The 26,859-nt window shown below is 39.8% G+C and overlaps 3 protein-coding genes across 3 annotated transcripts; 1 reads left to right on the top strand and 2 right to left on the bottom strand.

The window, feature by feature from the left end:
• Positions 1 to 11,151: 11,151 nt before the first annotated feature.
• On the top strand, positions 11,152 to 13,426 carry LOC116200328 (putative B3 domain-containing protein At5g66980). The gene is made up of 4 exons (XM_031531187.1): positions 11,152 to 11,250; positions 11,749 to 12,088; positions 12,270 to 12,409; positions 13,062 to 13,426. Exons 1-4 carry the CDS (start codon positions 11,152 to 11,154, stop codon positions 13,356 to 13,358), a joined length of 876 nt encoding a protein of 291 aa, XP_031387047.1. The 3' UTR covers positions 13,359 to 13,426.
• Positions 13,427 to 14,002: 576 nt separating this feature from the next.
• LOC116200327 (xanthotoxin 5-hydroxylase CYP82C2-like) lies at positions 14,003 to 14,636 on the bottom strand. The gene is made up of 3 exons (XM_031531186.1): positions 14,459 to 14,636; positions 14,113 to 14,249; positions 14,003 to 14,071 (listed from the first exon to the last, which is right to left on the bottom strand). The coding sequence occupies exons 1-3, from the start codon at positions 14,634 to 14,636 to the stop codon at positions 14,003 to 14,005; spliced, it is 384 nt and encodes a 127-aa protein (XP_031387046.1).
• Positions 14,637 to 22,308: 7,672 nt separating this feature from the next.
• Positions 22,309 to 26,010, bottom strand: LOC116201003 (xanthotoxin 5-hydroxylase CYP82C2-like). Its single transcript, XM_031532058.1, has 4 exons — positions 25,382 to 26,010; positions 24,694 to 25,119; positions 23,007 to 23,214; positions 22,309 to 22,922 (listed from the first exon to the last, which is right to left on the bottom strand). The coding sequence occupies exons 1-4, from the start codon at positions 25,910 to 25,912 to the stop codon at positions 22,489 to 22,491; spliced, it is 1,599 nt and encodes a 532-aa protein (XP_031387918.1). The 5' UTR covers positions 25,913 to 26,010; the 3' UTR covers positions 22,309 to 22,488.
• Positions 26,011 to 26,859: the final 849 nt, after the last annotated feature.

Genomic DNA, 26,859 nt, shown 5'->3' with positions numbered 1-26,859 from the left:
GGTTTAATAATTTAATTAATTGTTTTTTGATTTTTTTGTTCTTTTTTTGATTTTTATTTTGGAAATTATAAAATCTTAAAATTTTATTTTCCTAAACCGGCCGATCCTTTCTAAAAATAATGGTGAACCTTGGGCTTCGGCCCCCAATGTCACCTAAAAATAATGCGAAATGGGATCGCCTATTCTTGGGTTTGACCGTGCGTCCTAAAAAATATCCGTGTTTTAAAATATAAAAAATAAAAGTATGGGTGGACAATATTCATATTACATAAATTTCGATAGGTGTATATGGATGAGATTTTTAATTGAAATCCAACGAATGAAATATAGTCAACAATTATAATTGTTTTTTTTTTCCTAATAAATCACATTCAATAGACATTAGGAAGCAAACTCGCGCTTCGCAGCGGAAAAATAGATCTATGTTATAAATATGATTATTATTTTGTGTTTTTCATAAATATTTTATTTTTTGCATGACGATTGATTTTTTTCATACTATTGGCTCTTATTAAACTGGTTTATATATGTCCAATTATTTATTGGTTTCACCACTCATTAGCTCATATAATGCACATATTTTGGCGGCATAGACATAACAAAAAATTGGATAGTTCGCACTAAAAATCTATAATATAGCCAAATTTATTCATTTATAACTCAAACTCAAATTTTAGCATACTTATAGAATTTCCAATCCAATTATCTATGAGTCAATGTTCTGAATGCCTACATGATATCGAAAGTGCTCCTTGCTATTACAAGGGAAGAATTAAAGTTTGTTTCTTTGTGTACCCTTTGATTAGCCGACAATAATATTACAAGTACATGTATTAATTTATACGAATTCAATTTTCTAGTTATGATAATATTTTTGGAAATCATAAATTCTCAATTCAAAATAATTTTTTAGATTTTATATAAAATATCATACGATGATTGTCGCGCCCCAAATCCTATATCGGTTGTACAAGGGGAGATTTTGAATTTACATGTAAGGCCCAATGACCTCAATAAAAGCCAGTAATACTATTATTATTGTTATTGTTGTTGTTGTTATTATATTATTATTGTTGTTATTATTATTATTACTACTACTATTACTATTATTATTTAATAATTAATTTATCAAATAAAGCCAATTAATGCTGGTAGCATGGATAAGTAAAAGAAAAGAAGTGAAAAGAAATTAGAAAAAAATAAAGAGTTACTGCAGTGGTCAACCGATATTCTAAAATCTTGTTTCACTTTTACTGCAGAGAATTCCTCCTGCTTTTGTTAAGAATTTTAAGGGATTGATCCCTCGGAAAGTCACGATCACGAGTCCTGTTGCTAGGAGATCTTGGCAAGCAAACTTAGAAAAGGACAACGATGGTTTATTCTTTAAAGAGGGCCGGCGGAAATTCGTTGAGGAGAACTCACTACAGCTTGGGGATTTTCTTCTTTTCAAGTTCAACTGGAAACGCACATTCTACGTAAGGATATATGGGCTTAGCGCGCGCGAGAAGGGGTTAATTCCCTCGGCTTGAAAGAAGCATGGAGATTTACCTTCCTGTGGAAAACAAGTGGAAAACCAACTCCAGCTGAGATTAAGCGTGAAAGATCGCCTCTTGTCGGAAAAATGCATGATGGACCACCTTTGGATGGAGAAGATCAGGACAAGCCTCCTTCACCAAAGCAAGACCAACACAAAGAGGAAGGAACCGTGGAATTTGTAGAAAAAGACGGTATCATTCATTCTCGTTTGGAAATTGTTGTCAAGGAGCATATGCATCGTAGATATATGGTAACACGACGAATCTGATTCATTCTTTGGCGGTCAATGAAAGACAGTTAGAAGCTCCAAGCCTCGTAACTTTTACTTTCTTGAAACTACGGTATGTGGATTTGGTTGTTTATGACAATTTTTTTTTCCCAGAAAATTGTATTCTAGAAACTGTCTTCTATCTTCCTGAAAGCATTTTTTTTTCCTTTAGAAATGAAGAAAGATCTTTTAGGCAACTGCATCTTTTAAAATGTTTCTCGACATTCTTTAAGATGGAAAACTCCATCACTTTTTGAATGATTTCTGATGCAGAGAATACCGCTGAACTTCGTAAAGGATCACCTCGGGAGTCATTCACAGATTGTGTTGCTCCAGGTGGCGTAACGGACGTGGCCGGCGAGGGTGTGTCCGTACAGGAATTTTGCAAGGCTCTCGCTAGGATGGTTTGCTTTCATGAATGACAACAATTTGAAAGCTGGGGATGTCTGTGTCTTTGAGCTGATCAATGATGGTAGTGATGATGATGCCTGGTTCAAGGTCTCTATAAATAGCGATCTTTGAATGAAATAAAAAATTAATATATTACCTATTATGCATATACAATAAATACATAGAACTATGAGATTTTAATTAAGTTGTTAGCAGCTGAACGGGATCTGAATTTGCTCTTTCTGTTTAGACAGAAGAACTTGAAGAATGATTTGGAATACCATCTTGTGAACTCGTGAGAAAGGAACATGTTGCTTGCTGTTATATTAATCGTGAATTTTTTGGCAGATCAGTACAATGAACTTGAGTTTAGAATTGTCCCCTGCTTTTAAAGAATGCATGTCTTGCATTTTCTGTCTCCACCTAATGTTATACTAAGCCACCATATTTGCTATGGTGGACAATTTGGCCATCATTGATAATCTGAGATATTCAAGCAGGTTTTTAAGCATAAAATTAAGAAACAGCAGCCTTGCTTTTGCTTCACAGTCAAGTAACCATTAAACCATTCCGCAGAGATCTTTTTTTTTTTTTTCTTTTTCCCGGCAAGTATAATGGTATGAAAATGTAGACCTTGCATTGGATCCCAGTAGAATCTTCGGACCTGCATTAGCTTCCAGAATAATGTTTAGTCCAAACTGCATTTTGGCTGTCTTTGTACGATGTAAACTCCATACACATCTTGAGATGTGGATCAGCATAAGGGAAAGATAACTTATATTCTCAAGACCTATTTTAGTAGCCCAGGCACCTAAGATGGGTTCAGAGAAGATACCTGTCCTAACACGTTCCTCAGCACCTATTTCAGTATGTCAATGTGACTATCAATTGGCTGGGGCTGGCTATGCTTAAGTACTACCCACGTTATCAATCAGCACACTGTCAGTTGAACATTTTGTATCATGGACTTGTTTGGAGTTGGCAACAGTTGAGACTGAGACTGAGGAGTGTGAGAGGAAGTAAGCACGAATCCAGTGTCGTCCGGGCATCAGTTGATTGGGTCTGCAATCTTTCAATGGGCACTGACTTCCTCCAATCAAAGGCGTGCACCAGGCATTAGCCACATTACCAAGGCCCAACATGACGATGTTCCATTATTTGCATACTAATCCTCCACGATGGGTCCGTTTTGCATTGTGGAATGGGAAAGGGAATGCGGTTTCGTGGGGTCCAAGTGAAAAGAAACTGTCAGAAGTGAATAGTGACAGCTGCCTTCCAAAGTCATTATCTTGCTAAAGAGCAAGAATGGATCAGATAACGCCATTGATGGTTAAGTCATCCTTCTTCAAGGTTCATATTGGTGACTTCTCTTCCAAACTGGTACTCTCCCACTCTGAATGCGTAGATATTGTGAAAAGCTCCAAAAATTTTTAATTTTAGAATTCGGGCGCCTTTCATTCTCCGTTTTCATATAGGCTATGTTCTCAGAAAAGTCGTAACAGTCCATTCATTATTCTTAAGCAGGACTGAATTGACTGATTTAGACAAGAAAAGAGTGAGCACTGGGTTACAGTTTCAATATAAGATGAATTTTGGGAGGTTTAGATAGGCAATGGCCCAATGGGGCTTAGTTTTGTCATATGTTAACGTGTGAATATGCCATGATGTAGATTTGTTTATCTTGAGATGTGGGATAATTGGATCGAGTTCTTGGGTTTGCCATGCTGTGTTTTCGTGCTTGGAACATTCATTTATCTAAAATCTTGCTGAATGTCTTCTGATCGGCTACAAGTAGCTTTCATGCATTTAAAATTCCAATCTTGAATGTTGACCAATATAATGGCTATTATGCAGATCAATGGAAATATATGTCCTGTTTCAGTTTCACCTTAAACTTGTATCCCCTGTAATAAGATGGATTTTCGACTGAGCTGTGTACAGATTATGGAATTTGCATGGTAATATGAAGATGTGGTACATTCTTTAGAGCCTTCATTCAAGATCTCTAGTGATGACGGAATTTCTAAATACCTTTTCAATGTCTCTGCAGAGAATTTTCCCAGCATTTGCTAAGAAACTTAATGGATCAATCCCCCAGAAGGTCAAGATCGTCAGTCCTGCTGCTAGAAGATCATGGCAAGCGAAGTTGGAAGAGGATGGGATCATGTTTTCTTTAAGGAGAGTTGGTGGGTATTTATCGGAGAACTCACAACGGCCCAAGGAATTTCTTGTTTTCAAGTATAAAGGGAACTCAAGTTTTTCATAAGGATATATGGGATCAGCGTTTGTGACGAGTTCATTCCTTCAGCTCCAAGGAAGCCCAGAAAATTTCCTCCTCGTGAAGAATTGTGTGGAAAATCATCTCCTGCAGAGATGAAGCACCGGAAATCACCTCTTATCAAGGCAACTAATGATGGATTGCCTCCGAAGGAAGTCAGAACAACAAACCACTTTCACCAAGACGGGACCGACACGAAGAGGAATTAACGGTGGAATGTGTAGAGAGAGATGGCGTCCTCCGCCCTTGTCTTAAGATCTTTCTCAAGAAGAGCCATCTACTGAACATATGCCTGGTCATGTTCTCTTGGATTTGGAAATATTGTCCTGCAATAGGTTCTTGGAAAGTTGTTCTCGTTTTTTCTGGAGAGTATGCTTGACATTGTATAAGATACCTCTTTTTTTCCTCTCAAAATGATATGACTGATGAGATGCAATGCAGAACATACCAACCAAGTTCCTGAGGCATCATGTGGAAGCCTGTAAGGATACTGTGTGGCTCCAGGTTGCAGACCAATCATGGTCAGTGAGGCTCTGCTGGTACAAGAACCCTCCGGGGAAGCCATCTGAAGGCTGGCTGGCTTTCATAAAAGGACAGCAAACTCTAACCAGGGGATGTCTGCATCTTTGAGCTGATTGACAGTGATGTTGATGATGAGCTTCTCTTCTGCTGAAGGTCTAGTTGCAGCAACCTCTAGTGAGTTGAAAACCTATACAGGATATACAAGTTCTTTGGCAGTTAAAAAGAGGATTATATCGCAAGAAAAATGTCTGGACCTTTGGTTAGAGTATCATGAATGGCAATGAATTCTAAACTATGTTAAGGGGATAAGGCTGTCTCTCAGGCATAAACTTGATATATCATCCAATTCGTGCTGTCTCTCTTAGTTGAGTTTTGCGTCGTTGACTTGCATGAAGGATATTTTTGTCGACACCGGCTTTATGTTTTTGTTGCTCCAACTCCAACATGGCTCCAGTCCTATATTCAAATTTATCTTCTTGGCTTGCTCTTGCATGGTTAGGCCGCTGTGTATGCATATCACCAGGTCCAGGCCCAACTTTTTTTTTTTTTTTGAACCCTGGTATCCAGAAGTCTAATGAGCCTTGACTAATCCAGTCTAGCCGAGTAGGGCCACTAAGGGGTAAACTCTCCCGGCATGGATTTTCTTTGCTCACAAGACTCGAACTCGAGACCAAATGCTTAAGGAGAACCAGAGCCGACCTTCTTGAATTAACCCACATTGGTATGATCAAATGGACAAAAAATGCAATTCTATAATGAATCTTTTCTTGTTTTTTTTTCCCTCCTACCAAACTGGTTTTGTTAAAAACTTATTGCGTTACTGCCTGTTTGGGTTTCCCAACTTTCTCGCTCTGCAGGATCACTACTCTGGGGGGTGGGGACCTCTTCAGCAGCCACCACCCCTCCTCCGAGGTTGCCCACGGAGGTTGTCGGTCGGTTCCCCCCTCCTTCCTTTTTGGGTGAAGGTCTTTGCTTTGCATTGCTGGTTGGGGAATTTGTTCTCCTTAGGGTAGTAAATGGTAGTCAATATTGAGCTTTTAGATAGAAAAGTTGGATAATCCACAAAATTGAAACTTAAAATAGAATTATAGAATCGTAAGTTTCTATACAAAAATTAATAGTGTTAAAATAATAATTTTATACTTATCTACATGAGCAATAACTATAATAGAGTTAAAATTAAGTCTCAATGTGCATTCCTACTAATGTTCCATAAAGCAAAACAAGTATTACCTCTTCTTTTAAATATTTTTCAATTTGCATAATATGTAAGGTTTGAGAAAATTATGAATTAATTTCTCATATTCTATAAGTTACTTGCTCTGTAAATACTTTGAGCTACTTGCTTTATATTTTTAAAATGAAAATAAGATTCAATTAATTGCACCTATTAAAAATGACAATATGTTAGTTCAATTTTGACTCGGTAGAATCAGAATTTCTACTGTTTTTAATGAACAAAATTGCGTTTCTACTCGAGTTCATTAAGTTTCCATGACAAGTTCTATAAAATAAAAAAATTATGATGAGTTGACTTGCCATAAAAAGGTAAATGTGTAAAATCGCAAGATTAAGAGTTTCTTTTTTGGCACAAGATATTCTAAGAGTTCCGATTTTGACAACAATGAGAAACTGACCGAATTGAGCTTCATAATATCGTTCCAAGCACATAAAATTAAAACTATTTTCCCGAAAAGATTACTTTCCCCGTGAATGATTTTCCCGTTTACATATCAAGTTTGAGGTTCATAATATCATTCCAATCCAAACACATCAAATAAAACAACTTTCCTAAAAAGTTTTCTTTCCTCGTAAATGATTTTGCCATTTACCCCAAACAAACGGAGCCTTAAAGCCGCACGACAGGAAAATCCCTTGGAATTGAATTGTGATATCAATCCTCTTTATTGCTCACCGTAAAGCACAGCAGGCAACCTCTTCTCACAATTACTGCCACGAATTAGAGAGCTCTCTTTCTTCTTGATAAGGAGCTGAGTGAAGAATGGATCGTGTCTACGGTAATGGCAATACTGAGACAGCGCCATCACCAAGGAAACCATCCTTCTTCAAGGTTCTCATTGGTGACTTCTCTAACGAACTGGTACGCTCTCTTCTCTCTGTCACACTCTCTGGACATTGAAAAAACTAATAATCAGTTCTCGACTTTTTCGTCTGTCCTCTGCTCTTGTAGCCTCTGTTCTCAAAATTGGTTCTTGTTTTGTTCATGATAAATGATCAAGGTCAACGGTCTTGATTATTCTCCAGACTATCACGTGGATTGGAACAGCTCTTGTTTTTGCTCATCATGGATAAGACACGTTGTAAGTTTATCTTGGAACTCCTCGATTGGATGCTGCTGTGATCTCACTGGTGATCTGGTGCAGTGCTCTTTCTGAATTGTTGTTGGCATCAGACGATTGCTGTCCACGAGAAAAAAAATATCGGAATTTTCTCTCATAAATGCATCCTTGTTGCCTTTAGATGCTTCCTTCTCAACACCAGTCATTCTGGCTAGAAATCATTAGCATCTAACGCGAAAGGCATGATTATTGTCTTGCCACTGGAATAACTCTCATGATTGGGACTGAAGTTATGGTATGCACAATGATCGATATCCTAGCTTTCTTTTGCTGCAGAGGATTCCTCCAGCTTTTGTCAAGAATTTCAGGGCACCGATCCCACAGAAAATAAATATTTTCAGCCCAGCTGCTAGGAGATCTTGGCGAGTAAAGTTGGAAAAGGACAAGGATGGTATGTTCATCAAGGAGGGTTGGTCAGGATTCGTTAAGGAGAACGCACTACAGCTCAGTGATTTTCTAGTTTTCAAGTACAACAGAAATTGAGACTCTCTGTCAGGATGTACGGTCTCAGTGCCTGTGAGAAGGAGTTCATTCCTTCGGCTCCATGGAAGCCCGAAAATCCAACTCTCCACATAGAAGCACATGAAGAATCGCCTGCTGTCAAGGTAAAGCAGGAGGCATCCCCTCTTTTTGAAGAAACATTCGATGGCCTGTCTTCAAATAGAAACCAACTGGGCAAGTATAGTTTGCCTGAACAGGACCAATGCGAAAAGGAGCAAAAGAAGGAATGCGTAGAAAAAGGTGGCAGCATTTGTCCACTCGTCCTTGTTTCGAAATTATTCTCAAGCAGAGCCATCTGAAGAGTAGATATCTGGTAATATGGACAATCCAATTCTTTGGGAGTCAATATGTGCACAACTTCAATATCAAACGATTTTAACATAGGTTTCTCGGGTCCTGGACACGTGTTTTACTGGTTCAACAGACAATTCTCTCTTGACTCTGAAGTGAAAACAATATTTGAGGTTCCCATTCCTTTTCGTATGTCCCCTTCTCAAACTTGTGGCTGAAGCTTTCCTGTGCATTTTTATGCTGTACATACCTATCCGATTCGTAAGGGATCACATAGGAGTCCAGAAGCAGATCTTGCCGCTCCAGTTTGCTGGCCAGACTTGGCCAGTGAATCTTTACACGTACGGGGTATCTTGAGTTTCTCTAATGGGTGGCTTGATTTCTTGAACAACAACAATATGAAAGCAGGGGATGTTTGTGTCTTTGAGCTGATGGATGGCCGTGATGATAAATGTATCCTGCTGAAGGTAGGTCTCCACATGCAACAACTGCCAAAGAAGTTGAAGAACACGCAGTGTTCAAATTCTCCTAGACTCGAAGTGCAGCATAATATATATGGTAATTGTTCGACATTTGACTCCACTCCGGCTGCCTATGCTGAATTACTTGTGGAACAATTCATGCGGTAGAAGAGGCGGCAAGTCGGTACCTGGAGAAAAATAGGTTCTGACTATCCTATGTCGAGGGAAACGGCATCCGAAGCAAAACTCACGCTTTGCTGTGATTTTTCGATTTTTAAAGCAAATTCCATCGTTTAGGGTCTCAAACAGGCAATTTATGTTATTTAGGGCGTTTTTACAATTTTAGAAAAGTTTATGTTTTTTGTGCAATTTAAGTTTTTTTAAGACCTATTTAAGCTTTGTACAACCCTAGGGTTGAAGACAGTGAATTTCGGATTTATCAATAAAGTTGTGGAGCTACCGTACTCTTTCCCCCAATCTCGAATTTGTTTCGAGTTTGATACTTATTACTGGTATTCGTAGAATTAACAGGTGATAGAAGGTTGTTGTCTGGTATTAATGCGCGAATCAACAGATCGCAATTAGGTTTCGCTGCGTCAACAATTTTGAGGATCGCTTCATTAACTCATAAGTGCAGCACAACTTGATGTTGAATTCGTCATGAACTTGTTGCATCTTGAGTTATCACGCGCAAATCGCAATCACAATGCTCGTCTGCCATGCTTTTCTACTTGCAGTATTTTAGAGCTCAGTCTCCTCCATGTGCTTTACTCAACTAAACAGTTCTCATAAAAGATTTCGTAACTTAAAATGGTCTTAGTTACCATTATGGTCAAGTAATCTTTCGTTTCCAAGGATAGTTTCCATGTCCATTCTAATTGATTGTTGCCTCGGACTTTACTTTAGTCTTGTTGGGTTTGCAATGGATCCCTGCAAAATCTCCAAGCCCGTATGCTGAATTGTGGTGAATTCTGAGCCTATTTTGGGCATGTTGTTGGATGTGAACTTGATACGAGGTAAATGTTTAAGTTAAGCTCATTGTTTGCTTCTAGTTTGTCACCGAAAACTTTTGCACCAGGACACGTTGAAGATGGCAAAAGTTGAGATTCAGATTGTATGGGGTCTGACCAACTAGTTCTTCAGTACATCCATCTTGGTGCAGAGGTGGACATTCAAAAGACAATACGCTCTAGCTTGATATCGTGATGCAGTTTTTTATTAAATGTATCTCTACTGATAATGAAATCTTCACCAATGTGGGTAGTTCAAGCGGTTCGGTGCTTGTTCCGTTTAAGTAATACCTCAGGTTTGAGTCCGTGTAAGTGCAGAAAATCCACAGAACTTTACCTCTTAGTGGGCCGACTCGGCTCAACTAGATTAGTCAAGGCCCAACTAAACTTCCGGATACCAGGATTCACACCAAAAAAAAAAAAGATAATGAAATCTTCAAAGAATTTGAGAGAATGTAGATCACTCTCAATTTAAAACAAACCGTTCAACAATGAATTAATTGGTTATTTTGGACAAAAAAGAAAGAGGGTGTGGCGTAGTAGTGCACGCTTCGTCTGATAATCTACTCAATGAGACTATTAATTTCCCTTTATTAGCTATTAAGATTTTAATTTCATTAAACTAGACCCATAGGCTTTCTTTATAACCCGAAAATATATATACATATATATATATATATATGAGTCAACTGTACATAAATATGAGAATCTCAGCCATTTATATGGGTTTACTCTGCTAATGGGCTTTTTATCTGGAGAGCAAGCTGCAATTTCGATAGAAAACATTCAAAATTGAAGATGCAGCCAGAGGAGAAGAGTCGAGACGATCTCGTTTGGTGAAACTTGATGGCCCCACCATTGGCCACGACCTTGATCAAGGTCACGGGAGCCCTCGAGGTCTCCGGTTCCTTGGCTGGAAGATGGCCAGCTCCATCTTTGTCCACACATTATTTCCAAAATATATGGTAATGTAACAAAAAAGAAAAAAGAAAGAAAACGAACATCGGGATTAAAAGTATTAATCTCTTTATTTTTTTGTATAATTAGAAAAAAAGGAAAAGGACGGATCGGATTTAGTATCCACTATCTTATGGTATATTAATGTCTGTTACCATAGTACAAAATTTTGCGTATCATTATAGAATTTACCCCGAGAAAAAAATAGATCAAATAGTCATTACGATTTTGGCAACTATCGTAGTTATCCAGAAATTTGCATGGCAATCTTATTATGCAAAAGGAAACAAACTGAAGAAAAGGAAATTGAATAATTTAATTTCGAAACCAAAATAATAAAGCAACCGATGGATTTTGGATTCTCCCAATCGGATCAGTATCCCCAAAGATTTCATTATCAGCCCGAAAATAGAACTCTTTATCTACTTCTTCCGTTATTATTCATATTTTGCAGAAAAAAAATTAAAGGGGAAAAAAAAAATCTTTCTTCTCAAATCAGCTGCAGAACCCTTCTTTTTCTTGTTCCAGTGAACTGTAAACAGAGAGAGAAGAGAAGGGAGAAGTTCTGAGAAAACGCATGGAACAGTGCAGCCGTTGCCCTGTCTCTTCCTTTGCGGATGACGAAAGCCTCGAGTTTTTCAAAGTCTTCCTCCCCAGCTTCAGTTCTCATCAGCTGGTCCTCTTTCTATCTTTAACTTATATTCAATGATTTGTTATGTTTATATTAATGCCCTTCTGTTGAACGTGATTCGGAATGTGATGCCAAAGGTTCCTCCGGAAACTTTGTTATTGGTTGGAGTAACTCCAAGCCGTAATACGGGAGCTTGCACCAATGTCCTAGAGGAACTTCAATCTAGTTCTGCTAGGTCGGCAGAACGAACCTTATTAATCAGTCCTGTCTCTTGTTTTCCTGTTTTCATTTATTTGGAATCTTGGAATGGTGGGATAAATGTAGGAAACAAAAGCCAGAGCTCGACCTGGATGCTTCCGGTTTTCCTTTTTCACAGAAAAGCTAGTTTAAACAGGGAAAAACTGAACAATGGTATCAGATGAACAAGGGCCGTGAGAGCACTGTTCTGTCACGGAAGTCCATAGTTCTTGATTTGTTTGAAAATACATGTTTGTTTTTGCTGCCATGCTGATCCGTAGCAGCTGTGGACTGCCTCTTTTACAGCTAATTCCATCGGACTTTCTGAAGCAATTCAAAGGCAAAATACCCAACCAGGCCACCCTTAAGGATCACGCAGGCCGGTCTTGGAGTGTTCAGTTAAAAGAAGTTGGGAGCAAGCTGTTTATAAAGAACGGTTGGGAGGAATTCGTCACTGACCATTCTCTTGGGTTCGGGGATTTTCTCATCTTCAGTTATTACCATAGCACCTCGGTCTTTCATGTCAAAATTTTTGGCAAGAATGGGTGCAGAAAAAAGAGGGCTTGCGCAGCGAATAAAACTTTGCTTATTAATCTTGAAGAGGAAGAACAAGTGGAAGAAAGGGTAGAAGAGACGAGTGCTGGAGGTAGGCTTAAACGACCCGTTCGAAATTGCAAGCGGAAGTATACGGACCTAGACATCAGGAAACTTCATAGTTCACGTACATGTAGATTAAGTATGCTCTCTTACCTATCTTTAAATAATCAAACGACTTTTTTTCTTGGCATTTTTTTAATTTTCATGCTCTTTTTTTCATGCCTTCTCAGGTCCATATGAAAATCACAGAAAAAGACCGAGGATAGGAGCTCTCCAGGGGGGAACTAGTGAAAACAGAGTCGAGAAACCGTTCGTTCCGAAGCACCCTCATTTTGTGTCACCTATAACAAGTTCGACTAATTCGATAATGGTAAGTGATCTTGTACTTAAGTTGCTTTGCGTTCCAAATTTTTGGTATTTCGTGAATGTTTGTGGTTGGCATTATATGACTATTGCGTGGCAATAAGACAGAGTGTATTCTTCAGGGCATAACACCATATTAGCTTGCGTTTGATTTTCGAGTTGGATCATGATCCAACTCAATTTAATTTTGTATAATGATTATAAGTGTTGACAAATATATGGATGTGTGAGAATATATACATATGTATATATGTATATATAGATGTGAAAGTATATGAAAAATTTATTATTAAAAAATTGATTATATAAATGGTTAGAAACAAATATAAGTGAGAGATTGTTATTAAATGGAGAAAAAGACAAAAAAAGTAATGATTATAATGTTGAATTCGTGAAATAATAGAATTAAGTTGGATATAATAAAATTTTTTATTTGAAAACTAAACAAATGCTGACACAGTCGCTTTCAAAGACATACTTGAATCATAAAGAATATTGAAAACTGTAGTCTATATGTTTTCTCTTTCGTATTTGCATTGTTCTCGGAAGCGATAATTGGGGAGCTATACCCAGTTCTCTGAAATCAAGCGGACTCACATATTCAAAACACCATGTCTGAATTTTTGGAAGGGAGAACTAATGACTTCAATTGTCTGCAGCGCATTCCTAGAACTTTTTTGAAGGAGCACAACATAAAACTGGAGAGCGTTGTGATGCTTCAGGATCAGAACGGGAAGCAGTGGCCTTTGAGAATCATGTCCTGGACTCAAGGACGGATCGGCTTTTCTAGTGGTTGGAAAGTTTTCTGTTCAACGAATAAACTTAAGTTGAACGACAAGTGCCTCTTCGAATTTGTGCTGGGTGAAAGGAAAACATGCAGTGAAGTGCTCGTTCGGGCTTTCCGCACGGACATTGAGATCGAAAAACCCAATAATTATTGGGTTTTGAAGGTATGATCTAGGAAAGTCAGACAGTTACTTTGGTTTCATATGGTATGATTGGAGAGGGAAAGGAACGAACTTGCCAATGGAAATAGTTCTTGTCTGTAGAGAATGATCCTTTGAACTGTGCAAAGAAAGAAATTCAGCTTTTAGTCCAGATCGAAAAGGCCATCACGGTAAAGAAGTGATCATCAGCTGGCCTGTGCTACTAATGATCCACTAACTTTGTCTTCATTTTCTTGATGAATGGAGTCAACTAATTGATCCAATGATATGCTGTAAAAGCATGTGTTATATCAATAACTGAAAATTTTGTTGAAGTACATAAAGAGGGACGGCCATGCTAAAGAAGATTAAATCAAAGCGTAAGTCATATCCCAGAAATTACATATAAATTTGAGTTGATTGAAATTTATTTCGTCAATTTCCAATTTTCTAACGACAGAACACCCGAAAGTCTAGCAAACATAATGCTGAATTTAGTGTTTCTGGAAAGAAAAGCACTCTTTAAACTGTACATTCAGATCAGTACATCACTCACATGTAAAAACTTAGTACGGAGTTGTATGGTGCACCTAATTTAATAGCATCTGCAGTCTATTGTCCGTAGAGCTTGACGTTAAGCCTTGGAGCCACCAAAACTTCAAGTGGGGTTGCCTTCAATTGGTCAGACTGGAGCTCTCGTTCATGTCCAGATTAGCATTCCCCACCATACTCACTTCAAAGCCCTGCAACAGGCTAGACAGGGTCAGTAGTATCAGACATAGACCAAGGCCGATCCCGGCACAAGCCCTCCTCCCGGACCCGAACGGCAATAGCTCAAAGCTCTGGCCCCCAACGTCCACATTCTTATGGGCCTCTCAGTAAGGAACCTCTCAGGCTTGAACTCACCTGGATCTGGCCACACTGGTTCATCATGGATCTTAGAGAAGTTCACCAACAAGTGCGTAGGTGCATGCTTGCACATGCTAGCTGCTGCCCATGGAGGTAAAGGTGCAGTCTTCCATGGATTCTTGGAATCCGAGGACTGGGCCTGGAAATAGACGGCAAACTACAAAGGTAACGGACTTCCGTAAGTAAGATTATTAAGGAACAAAACAATGATATGATATTACCTGGTGGGTACAGTTGCGTGGTTTCCTTGACAGCAGCCTGCAGGAAGACCAGGTTTTCGGTGTCAGATTCTTTGATGGGTCTGTGCCTTCTGACGTGGAGGTCCAACTCATCCTGAGCTTCCCTTAATGGTCTCGGTGGTTGAGCAGCAGTAACAAAGGCCCGCGTTAGCACCACCATGGTCGCTGCACTTCCTGCTATCAGAAGATTCTGACATGGAAAATGCAGGTTGCTGAAAGTTTAGTAAGAAAATGGGGAAGCTCTGGTGCAGTAGGCCTCACAAATTAAAGTCTCCACTGTACTCTTATTTAAATTCTAAAACTAGTTTAAAATCGATTTGTTCATCCCTAATGGAAATACAGGTTGGTGAATTTTTCCTTGTTGAAGTCTATGGAAAAGGGTCGAATGGTCATCTCGGTGTCCAGACACTTGATAGGATATGAGCTTTTTTAATGGAAAATTGTTAAACCTCTTGTACTTAGCACTGTCAGTATTTTGTGCTAAGAACAGAAAATGAACTCTCCGTTTGATCCTCACAGTAAACCAGCACAAACTCAATTTGGAAGAGAAAGAGAGAGTGTTAATTTAAGAGAAAGGAAAATCTATCTGCTACTGATTCATCTGAAAACTTCAGTACAATACCACAAAGAAAAACAGTTAACACTTAAAACATAAAGCTGGAAAATAACTGCACCTACCGTGCTAAAACTAAGCACCTGAATACAAGCTAACTGATTCCTTAAAAATAGCCACTAAGGAAAAACAAATGATACTGACATTTGACTAACAAAAAAAGACAAAAAACAGCTCCGATGCATTTATCTCCAACACTCCTCCTTGGATCAGAAGCTGCTGCACACACCAAGCTTCTCCCTTAGGAACTCAAATCTCTCAACATGAAAAGACTTAGTAAAGATGTATGCAAGTTGCTCATCAGTTCTGCAGTACATAAGCTTTACTTCACCACTTTGTTGCACTTCTCTGACAAAGTAGTACTTCACCTTAAAATGCTTAGTCCTTCCATGAAAAACAGGATTATGAGAGATAGCTAAAGTAGCTTGATTGTCTACGTACACCTCAGTTCCTTCCTTTAAGCTTAAATGCAGATCTTGCATCAACTTCCTTAGCCAAAGTGCTTGATTGGCTGCTGCTATTGCTGCTATGAACTCAGCTTCAGCAGTAGATTGAGCAATTGTTTCCTGCTTCTTTGAACACCAGGAAAAACATGCTGAACCGAGATTGAAACAGTAACCAGAAGTGCTCTTCATGTCATCTGCACTTCCTGCCCAGTCACTGTCTGAAAACCAGACAACTTCAACTCCTTACTCTTTGTGAACTTAACTCCATGACAAGATGTTCCCTTCAAATACCTTAGGACCCTTTTTGCAGCAATCATGTGAGATTCTTTTGCACAGTTCAAGAATCTTGACAGAACACTTACCACATATAGAATGTCTGGTCTAGTTGTTGTTAAGTACATGAGACAGCCGACCAAACTCCTATACTGTGCTTCATCAGTTGGTTCTGTTCCATTCTCCTTTTGCAACTTCTCTTTGTAATCCATAGGAGTCTTCACGCTTCTACACTCCTCCATATTAAATCTCTTTAAAATATCCTTCAGATACCTTCTTTGACAGATGAAGATTTCTCCCTGAGTCTGCTTTATCTCCATACCTAGAAAGTAGGCCATTACTCCAAGATCTGTCATCTCAAAGATCTTCATCAGATCTTGCTTCAACTCTCTGATTAGAACTTCATCATTTCCTGTCACAAGCAGGTCATCCACATATAAAGAGATCACAATCTCACTGCTGCAAGCCTTCTTCACATATAGAGTAAACTCACTCAAACTTCTTTGAAAGCCCAAGTTTCTCAGATACTCATCCATTTTACTATACCAGGCTCTGGGAGCTTGCTTCAAACCATACAGTGCCTTCTTCAACTTGTACACTTTGTCTTCCTGATTCTTGACCCAAAAACCTTCAAGTTGCTCAACATAAATTTCTTCTTCGAGCACACCATTAAGGAATGCAGACTTAACATCCAGCTGGTATACTTTCCAGCTCTTCTCTGATGCAACTGCAATTAATAATCTGATGGTGTCAAGTCTGGCCACAGGAGCAAAAGTCTCTGAGTAGTCTACTCCCCAAACTTGTGCATAGCCCTTTACCACAAGTCTGGCCTTATAATTGTTGACAGAACCATCAAAATTTAATTTGGTCCTGTACACCCATTTCACTCCTATGACCTTCCTGTCTTGAGGTCTATCAACCAACTCCCAGGTCTGGTTCTTTTCTATCATGCCCAGCTCCTCCTTTATTGCAACCATCCACTTCTGATCTGCTCTTGCATCTTCAAAACATGATGGCTCGAGCACTGCAACATTGCATCTTTCATATATCTCAGGCAGTGGTCTAGTGCCCCTTATTGGATAATCATCAACATAGTCTTCTATCTCTACCATTTTCTCACTTGACAGTTGTGGTGACCAGCACTGTTGAGTTACACTCTTCTCACCCTTACTGCCTTCTTTCCAGTTCCACTTCTTCTCTTCCAAGAAGGTGACATCCCTACTAATTATCACCTTCTCAGTTTGAGATTGAAATACTCTATAGGCTTTAGACTGCAGGCTATACCCAACAAACACACCAGGCTTAGACTTCTGATCTAGTTTCCTTCTCTTTTCCTAAGGCACATGTGTGTAGCATACACAACCAAATACCTTTAAATTCTTCACAGATGGCTTCATCTCGTGCCAAGCCTCATAGGGTGTCTTCTTCTCCAAGGCTTTTGTAGGGAGCCTGTTGAGCAGAAAGACAGTAGTATTTGCTGCCTTTGCCCAGAACTTTAGTGGCATGTCCTTCTCCTGCATAAGACACCTTGCCATTTCCACTATAGTTCCATTTTTTCTCTCACTTACTCCGTTTTGCTGTGGAGAATATGGGGCAGTAAACTGACGTTCTATGCCTGCTTCATCACAAAGGCACTTAAACTTGTTTGAGGTATACTCAGTACCATTGTCTGATCTGAGTACCTTGATCCTTCTACCACATTGATTCTCAATCCAGCACTTAAATTTTATAAACACCTCAGCAACTTCTGACTTAGCTTTCAGAAAATAGATCCAACACATTCTGGTGAAGTCATCAATGAAAGTTATAAAGTACCTGCTTCCATTTAGAGAGGCTTCTAACATAGGACCACACACGTTTGAGTGCACCAGTTCAAGCTTCTCAGTAGCTCTCCTGCTTGCTCCCTTGAATGGAATTCTTGCTTGCTTGCCGAGTAAACAGATTTTGCAGGTGGAATCCTGTTCCTCCATGACTGGCAGACCCTTAGCCATCTCATTCTTCTACACCAGGCCCTTACTGATAGTGCCCCAGCCTTTTGTGCCAAATCTCTATAGCCTCGGTTTGTGTCTTGTAGGCAACTTGCTTCCCTTCCAAAGGATTGAAAGAGAAACATTTATCCTGCATAGGTATCCTGAACAGCTCCTGGCCACTTACATCAGAAATCAAACACTCTTTTCCTTCAAACATGACCTTATACCCTTTCTCAACTAGCTGACCAACACTTAACAAGTTCTGGTCTATCTCTGGCACATAGAGCACACCAGTGATTGCCTTGGCACCAGTATGACCTTCAATCACCACAGTTCCTCTTCCTTTCACAGCAATGTAGTCTCCATTTCCAATCCTCACCTTTGTAGAAAATGAGCCATCAAACTCCTTGAATAGTCTTCTGTCACTGGTCATGTGGTTTGTGCAACCACTATCCATGAGCCAACCACTACCTGCAGTACTTGAGGCATAGCAGGATGCAACAAATAAGTGCTCAACTTTCTGTGCTGCTTGAGCTTTATTTTGTTGTTGTGTGCTCTTCTCCTTGTAGAATCTGTCGATATGGCCCATTTTATGACATTTTCTACATTTTACATCTGGTCTTCTCCAGCATCTGTAGTGGGGATGATTCGTTTTCCCACAATGCTTGCAAGTGGTCTGCTTTCCCTTCTTGCTTTGATCTTGAGTACTGGAGCCTTCTGATCTTGCTACTAACTTGAAGCCTTCACCGTCTCCTTTTCTTTGACTCCATTTCTTCCCTTTGCCTGTACTGAGTCTTTGTCTTTCATAAACTTCCCCATTTTTTTTCTTTTCAACCGATGTGGGACATTGTGTCCTCTCACATCACCATTTTTTCTCCAACAAAAATTCTATGATAGAGGAGAGTACTTTCATACCATGCAAGTCGCCTTTATTATAGTATCGAATCGAAACCGAAAATTTGACTCCGTCAAGGTTTGTCAATCAATACATCAATGAATCTTTCTCATCATCTTCTACCTCCTTACCCTCTTTCTTCAACACCCTCTTCCTCTTATGTTCCTCAAGCCACCCTCCAATCAAAGCATGTATTTCGTCGGCAGTTTCCTTCATGGATCTCTCATATCCCCATTCATCACCAACCGAGCACAGGGAAATGCATCAGATGGCAAGGAAGCACCAGACATGTTAAAGAAGTTCCTCACCAATCTCCGGCAAGGCTCCCAATCCTTCTCCCCAGAATCTCGATATTGCTTAGCGCCGGCTAAGGGCAGAGTGAAGTTAAGGTTCAGATCTCCGAACCACCTTTTCAGTTCCACAGGAGAGCTCCCTGTTACCGACAGTTAAAAATTGGGAGATGATTGAAGAGGAAAGATACAAAAGTGCATGCGCACCCTAACATGCCCACTAAAAACTTACAAGAGATAACTGAATGGACAATTGTCTGTCAATGTTATTACTAATGAGAACGTGTACATATAGGACCAAGTACAAGGAGAAATAGGAAACTATAAGTAACTAGCCGAAAATACTAATATGTACATAATGACACAAGATACTCAGAATATTCTAGAGAATCGTAATACTCCCCCTCAAGTTGGAGCGTGAGGGTTCCGAACGCCCAACTTGCTGAGAAGAAAACGAAAACGCTCTCGGCCTAATGCTTTAGTAAAAATGTCCGCTAATTGGTACTTCGTGGAGACATGAGCGGTAGTGATGGTGTTGGAGCGAATATGGTCTCGAATAAAGTTACAATCAATTTCAATGTGCTTGGTCCGTTCGTGAAATACTGGATTCGCAGCAATATGTAATGCTGCCTGATTGTCGCAAAAAAGCTGAGTAGGTCGGGATGATAGAACTCCGAGAGAATATAATAGACTGCGCAACCATATTACTTCACTGACCGTAGCAGCCATTGCCCTATATTCGGCCTCGGCAGAGGAACGAGAGACAGTAGTTTGTTTCTTTGTCTTCCAAGAGATAGGGCTACCTCCAAGAGTGATGAAATAACCCGTCAGAGACCTCCTTGTCATGGGACAACTGGCCCAATCAGAATCACAAAAGGCAGATAGCTCGAGAGAATTCGGCCGGATAAAAATGCCTTGTCCAGGCGACTGTTTGATATAGCGCAGTATTCTAATAGCAGCATCCCAATGATCTTGTCGAGGATTCTGCATGAATTGAGTTAGAATCTGAACAGAGTAACTAAGTTTCGGCCTGGTTATTGTGAGATAAAGAAGTCTTCCTACTAGACGGCGATAACAACCCGGGTCAGAGAGAACATCCCCTGAGTTAAACGCAAGACGATGATTCTGCTCCATAGGAAAATCGGACGGCCGTGATCCTAACATCCCGCATTCAAATAGGATATCTAGGGCGTACTTGCGTTGACAGAGAAATAAGCCGGAATCCATGCGAGATACCTCAATTCCAAGAAAGTATCGCAAAAATCCCAAGTCTTTGATGCGAAAACATGAACTGAGATACTCCTTGAATGATGCACATTGCCTAGACGAGTTCCCAGCAATGATAAGATCGTCCACATAAACAAGCACTGCAAGAAACACCGTACCTCTAGAGAAGGTGAAAAGTGAGTGATCTGCTCTAGATTGCTTGAAGCCAAAGGTGTATAAGGCGTCAGCCAGTTTAGAAAACCAACTCCGAGATGCTTGGCGAAGCCCATATAGAGATTTATGAAGTCGACAAACTTGTCCTGGTTGAGTAGAACAAAGACCAGGTGGAGGAGACATGTACACTTCTTCGTCCAGATCACCATGAAGAAATGCATTGTGCACATCCATTTGATGAATTTCCCATTGCTTAGCTACTGCAACGGCAAGAAAGCAGCGGACAGTCACGAGCTTAGCGACTGGAGCAAAAGTTTCATGAAAATCAATTCCTTCAACCTGCGTGAACCCTTTTGCCACGAGACGGGCCTTGTATCGCTCAACAGATCCGTCAGCTCGCCGCTTGATTTTGTAAACCCACTTGCAACTAATGGGATTTTTGCCTGGAGGTAATGAAGTGAGAGTCCAAGTCTCATTTAACTCGAGGGCTCTATGGGTGATGGCAAATTCGACAGTCGTCACATGGATCGCAAACACATTGGAGAAAGATCTTCAACCTAGCATTGCCTGCATCGAGAACGCAAGAGTTCTCTGGGATGACCTGAAACAACGGTTTTCCCAAGGTAACGAAACTCGTATTTATCAATTGAAGTGTGAAATATGTCTCTTAAGGCAGGAAGGGAGACTTGCCTCGGAGTATTTCTCGTTGCTCAAAGGATTGTGGGACGAGCTTGATCATCTCCTTGAAGACACCGCTTGTACCTGTGCGTGTGTATGCGGGATGGGAGCAACCCGAGCTACACAAAGGGAGAAGGAGAAAGCTCATCAATTCTTAATGGGTTTGAACTCTGAATTTTCAACGGTTAGGTCGAATATACTCAACCTTGAGCCGTTTCCTTCGCTTAATCGAATCTTTCAAATGGTTATTCATGATGAACGGCAAAGAATGGTAGTTCGTGCTCAGGAGACAGGGCCCGAAGTTGCTGCATATATGGTGAAAGGAAGCAAAGAAAATCAGAATATTCTAGAGAATCGTAATACCCACATGACCTATCAAAAAAATTCTGACATGCCCACACGATATCGTTCGATCTATCATTTATATTCCGAGAGGTAACCTTTCTAATTAATGAACTAAATATGGTTAATTATTAGGGCAACAAACCAAATCACAGTTCTCAACGTATTATATATTGACTAAACCAAATACATCTGAACAATAATGGAAGATATTACCGATGCATGTTCATAGAGCTCCTCGATCACATTGTCAACCTCGGAGGCCCTCATGTGCCTCGAAGAGGAAAGACGCAAACGGAGCATACTAATATATGCAGATGACAGTACATCAAGACTATAAACATCGTAAAAAATCAAATTCATACATACAGTTCACCAGAAAAAAAAAAAGAATCTCGTAGTTTAACATATCTACATAATTAAAGAACTATATATATTTTGTGGGCTGACATACCAAATCACAGCTATAAATTCCTTATATATCCATTAGACCAAATCACATACGTCAAAATAATATTGAGAATAGAGCCAGATGCAGGTATAAATGTACTGATGCATGTTCATAGAGCTCCTTCATCACATTGTCAACATTGTCAACCTCGGAAGTCCGTGTGCCTCTTTTTGTCGAGTTGGGCGTTTCATTTGAGAGGAGCTCGATGGTAATGAAGACATATATATTTCTGATGATCTGCACGGTCTTCTTTCATTCATTGTCGTTTTCTATGGTCCCTCGATAGGAGGGGGTGCCCCTATAAATCGTTGGATCTCCCTCCTTCCATCCGTCTCTATGAGGTTGGTTCCCATGGAACCATCCCCCCAAGGGATAATCGAATTTCCCTTCATTTAATATGAATGAGTTACGAGGATATACCGCAATCCTATCATGGAGGTCTCACTCCCCGCAGAGCAGTTAAGGCTTCATGTTGGCCGAAAAATATCAATCAGTATAAGAAATAAAATGTGCACTATATATCTTATATATAGCAAACACTATATATCCTGTATGTAATGTTCCATGAAAGAAACTTAAGTTCTACATGCAGATGATTACTTCACTTGTAAGTGACGCGCCTTAATATTACAATGAGGTACGTAATGTGCACATAATGGCATAGGATCGTCCATCTATTGTCCATAGAGCTTGGGGTTAAGCCTTGGAGTCACCAAGACTTCAAGCGGGGTTGCCTTCAAATTAGCCAGGCCGGAGCTCTCTGTCATGTCCACGCTTGCATTCCCAGCCGTACTTACATTAAAGCCCTGCAACAGACTAGCCAGGGCAAGGTGAATCAGAACTATACCCAAGCCAATACCCGCACAAGCCCTGCGGCCCGACCCAAATGGCATTAGCTCAAAGCTCTGACCCCTAACATCCACGTCCCTATGGGCCTCAGTGAAGAACCTCTCTGGCTTGAACTCCTCTGGATCTGGCCACATTCGCTTGTCCCTCTGGATCTTATATACATTCACCAACAACCGTGTGCCTGCTGGGATGTGGTAGCTGCTGCCCGAGGAGGTAAAGATGCAGTCTTCCATGGCTTCTCTGAGTCCAAGGATTGGGCCTGGTGCAGTGACAGATAGAAATATTACAAATATTAAAAAGAGCAACATAGTCTTACGAAACCTTCTATATATGTCCTTGTCACCTGGCGGATACAGTCGCATGGTTTCCTTGATGACTGCCTGCAGGTAGATGAGGTTTCTGATGTCGGATTCTTCCACACGCCGATCCCTTCCAACATGGATGTCCAACTCATCCTGGGCTTTCCTTAACGCATCGCGGTTATTGAGCAGCAGCGACAGGGCCCATGTTAGCACCACCATGGCAGTGTCACTTCCAGCTACCAGAAGATTCTGTCATGGAAATTGTAAAATTTTTGTAATGAATAATCTAGCAAGAAAATTTGGGAAGTACCGGTGCAATATTTGGACTCATAATTAGTATGTGAAGCCGTACATCCTCTAATTAAGAATCTAGACACGCTACAAGGTCAAAATCGATTGGTCCGTCACTGTAGGATATTGTATTCGATATATTCTATCGGATATCATTTTCACAAGACCCCATATGTTCTCATGGAATTTTCCACTTTGATATCGACATGCACAAACAATTTATTTGTGTCCATTTTGCTTTTCCATACAACATGCTCGTGGAAATATATGACAATGTGGATGTTCATGAATTTGACTTTTCTTTTTCCTCTCTCTCTGATAAATACGTACACATGAATTGGATTATGAAGAAGGCGCAATCTAAAAAGGAATGAAGTGGATGTTCGATATTTAATGGGATTATCCGTACTCCTTTATTAACTAATAAGATTTATATTTCATTGTGTTAGGCCCATGAGCTTCCATTGTAATCGGGAAAAAAAAAAGAATGAAGTGCAATGGCTTAGGCACACATATCATCGAAAATTTCAGTATTTAATCTTCATAGGTGAAATTTCTCGTAGTATTATTTCCCCTATCCCTTTTCCTATGGGTCTTTGGACTTCCTCATAACCGAGAATGGATAAAAGGGTCAAACAGGAATGGTTAATCGACAAGCTGTTAATGCTTTTTTTTTTCCTTTGGTTGAATGTTAATGCATGCTTTTTTTTGTTACAGTGGCCTAATATATTGAAATAAAAATCTTAAATATTTAATAAATGGGCACAAGCAATCCTACTGAATATTGAACTTAAGACTTCTTGATAGGCGAGAGGTGCGCCAATGCGTTATACCCTCTATTGAGGTTAATGCATGCTTTTGACTAGCAAGGATAATGCCGTTTACGCAAAAGACGATAATGTTGACTGGTAAATCATGGCAGAAGACAAATTAGTCAAGTTGAAGCACTTGGAACACTGACTACACTTTTGTTTGTTCGATTGATATTTTAAGTGCCAACGCCAATTAGGGCCATGAATTTATATGTCTAATATTAATGGGTTAATTTCCAAGAAATTATCCGGATAGTGACCTTCACCACCACAAGGGGTGTCGCAGGTCCGGCTGCATTTGGCCTCGTCATACCAAGATTATTCTTACATGACCGTCCTCTCGGCATTGTTGAGGCCACAGCTTGGCTCATTGAGATCACTTTGTCGAAGCTGAGTTGAGTATATGGAGATTATATATTCTGTTATGAAAGCCAAAGGATATATAATGTCTTCATAATTTCCTTAACCTATTGAGGAAGGTCACTTATGCAAAGCCTATCCTCTTAATCAAAGCTCAATACTATATTCCACCGATCCTTTGAAGTAATCTCACTCTCTAATTGTTTACTATATAGGATATCATATAGCTTAATGAAAAATTCTATAATAGGATGGAATTACTTACCGCACAAGTCGACTTGATTACAGTATCGGCGTCGAAACCCGACATGCCGGCTCCATCGAGATTGTCAATCAACACAGCCATGAAATCTTTCTCATCATCATCTTCCAACTCCTTGCCCTCTTTCCTCAACAATCTCCTTCTCTTATGTTCCTCTAGCCACCCTCCAACCAAAGCATCCATTCCTTCGGCAGTTTCCTTCATCAACTTCTTATACCCATTCATATCCCACCAACCAAGCATGGGGATTGCATCAGACAGCACAAAAACACCAAACATGTTGAAGAAGTCCCTCGCCAATCTCCGACAGTACTCGGGGTCTTTCTCCTCAGAATTTCGATATTGCTTCCCTCCTACTAAGCGCAGACTGAAGTTAAGGTTCAGATCTCCGAACCACCTTTTCATGTCCACAGGAGAGCTGCCTCTTACCTACAGTTAAAAATTGAGAGATGATTGAAGAGGAAAGACGCAAAAGTGCATGAGCATACTAACATGCCTACATGACCTATCAAAAAAATACTGACATGCCCACACGATATCGTTCGATCTATCATTTATATTCCAAGAGGTAACCTTTCTAATTAATGAACTAAATATGGTTAATTATTAGGGCAACAAAGCAAATCACAGTTCTCAACGTATTATATATCGACTAAACCAAATACTTCTGAACAATAATGGAAGATATTACCGATGAATGTTCATAGAGCTCCTTGATCACATTGTCAACCTCGGAGGCCTTCATGTGCCTCATCTTGTCAAGTTGCGCATTTGATAGCAACTCAACCATGACAATCCTACGCATTTCACGCCAGTAAGGCCCGTAGGGGGCGAAGCCAAACATGGCACAGTTGTAGCCCATGAGCCTTGTGGCGGCAATGATGGGTCGGGTGGAGAAGACCTTGTCATGGACGGTAAAGCACTCTCTGGCGACCTCCCAGCTGCTCACAACCAGGGCTCTGTGTGAGCCGAGTTTTACAGTGAATATTGGTCCATACTTGTCGGCCATATTGGACAGGGTCTTGTGGGTGAGCTGTTGTTTGTGGAACAGGTGGAGATGGCCGATGATCGGCCAGCAGCCTTCGGGCTGTGGCAGTGGCCGGGTGTTGCATGGCCTTCTTGACTTGTGGGACTTGCAGAGTAAGGTTATGCAAGCTAGAACGGCTAGGGCGGAGAGAAAGGTTGCTAAGAATTGAGGGACAGTATCAAAGCTGGTTTCCATGAGAGCTTTGTGTGGTCAAACAACGTTGTCTGACAATATAGCATATGTTGGGCAAGGAAACTGTGAGTTCTTGGTACGAGGAAGAGTACATATATAGATTCCCGCACATGCACGGATCCATCGAGTCGAGTTATTGCCATGTATAATACAATATCGATACAGTCATACATAAATAGCTATTTGGTTAGAAAAAGAATGATATTTTTATGTAATGGTGAGATTTCTGCAATTGTAGACTAAGGGGCACGAGGCCTAGTACTATGAAGCAGAAATCCGAATAGCTAGGTGGGTATCGAACATGGAATTTCTTCGTTATCAGACGATGACATACGCCACCGCACAACACTCTTTTTTGATATCATAATTTTTTTTGGGTACTAGATCATAGTTTTTTTTTCGGGTGAAGATTATAGTCTATTTTACTCTTTCTATAAATTGTACCCATGAATTTTGCCTGATATATAACCACTCTATGAGAACAATGTACTCCAAATTCGCACTATTTTATATGGGTCTGGCCTCCATAAGCTGTTGGTAATGACCTTTTTCTTCTAGCACTCCTTGTGCACTTCCCTCAATTTCTCCTTAGAATTTTCTAGATTATCCACGCCCAAAAGAAGAAAATTTATTTGTACATCACTCGAAAAGATATATTTGTTTGTATATCACCCAAAACATCAATATTTGTTTGTCTCTCACGATCCAAAACTTCAGAAGTTTATAGTGTTTATATTACAATTATATAATCAATCCATTTGCAATTATCAATCAATCCATAAATTATTTTTATTTTAAAAATGCCTAATATAATAGAAAGGTAATTACAAAAATTTTCTCTTTCTTTATTATTCATGAAAAATTGAAATAAAAATAATTTTTTAAATTAAATTATTAAAGTACAACAAAATTAACAATTATATAATCCTGAAAAGAATAATTATTAGTCT

Source organism: Punica granatum, chromosome 3 (assembly GCF_007655135.1).
Source record: "Punica granatum isolate Tunisia-2019 chromosome 3, ASM765513v2, whole genome shotgun sequence".
Classification (NCBI taxonomy): domain Eukaryota; kingdom Viridiplantae; phylum Streptophyta; class Magnoliopsida; order Myrtales; family Lythraceae; genus Punica; species Punica granatum.
The sequence above is the reverse complement of the archived record's forward strand: the minus strand, read 5'-3'. Positions and strand labels throughout refer to the sequence as shown.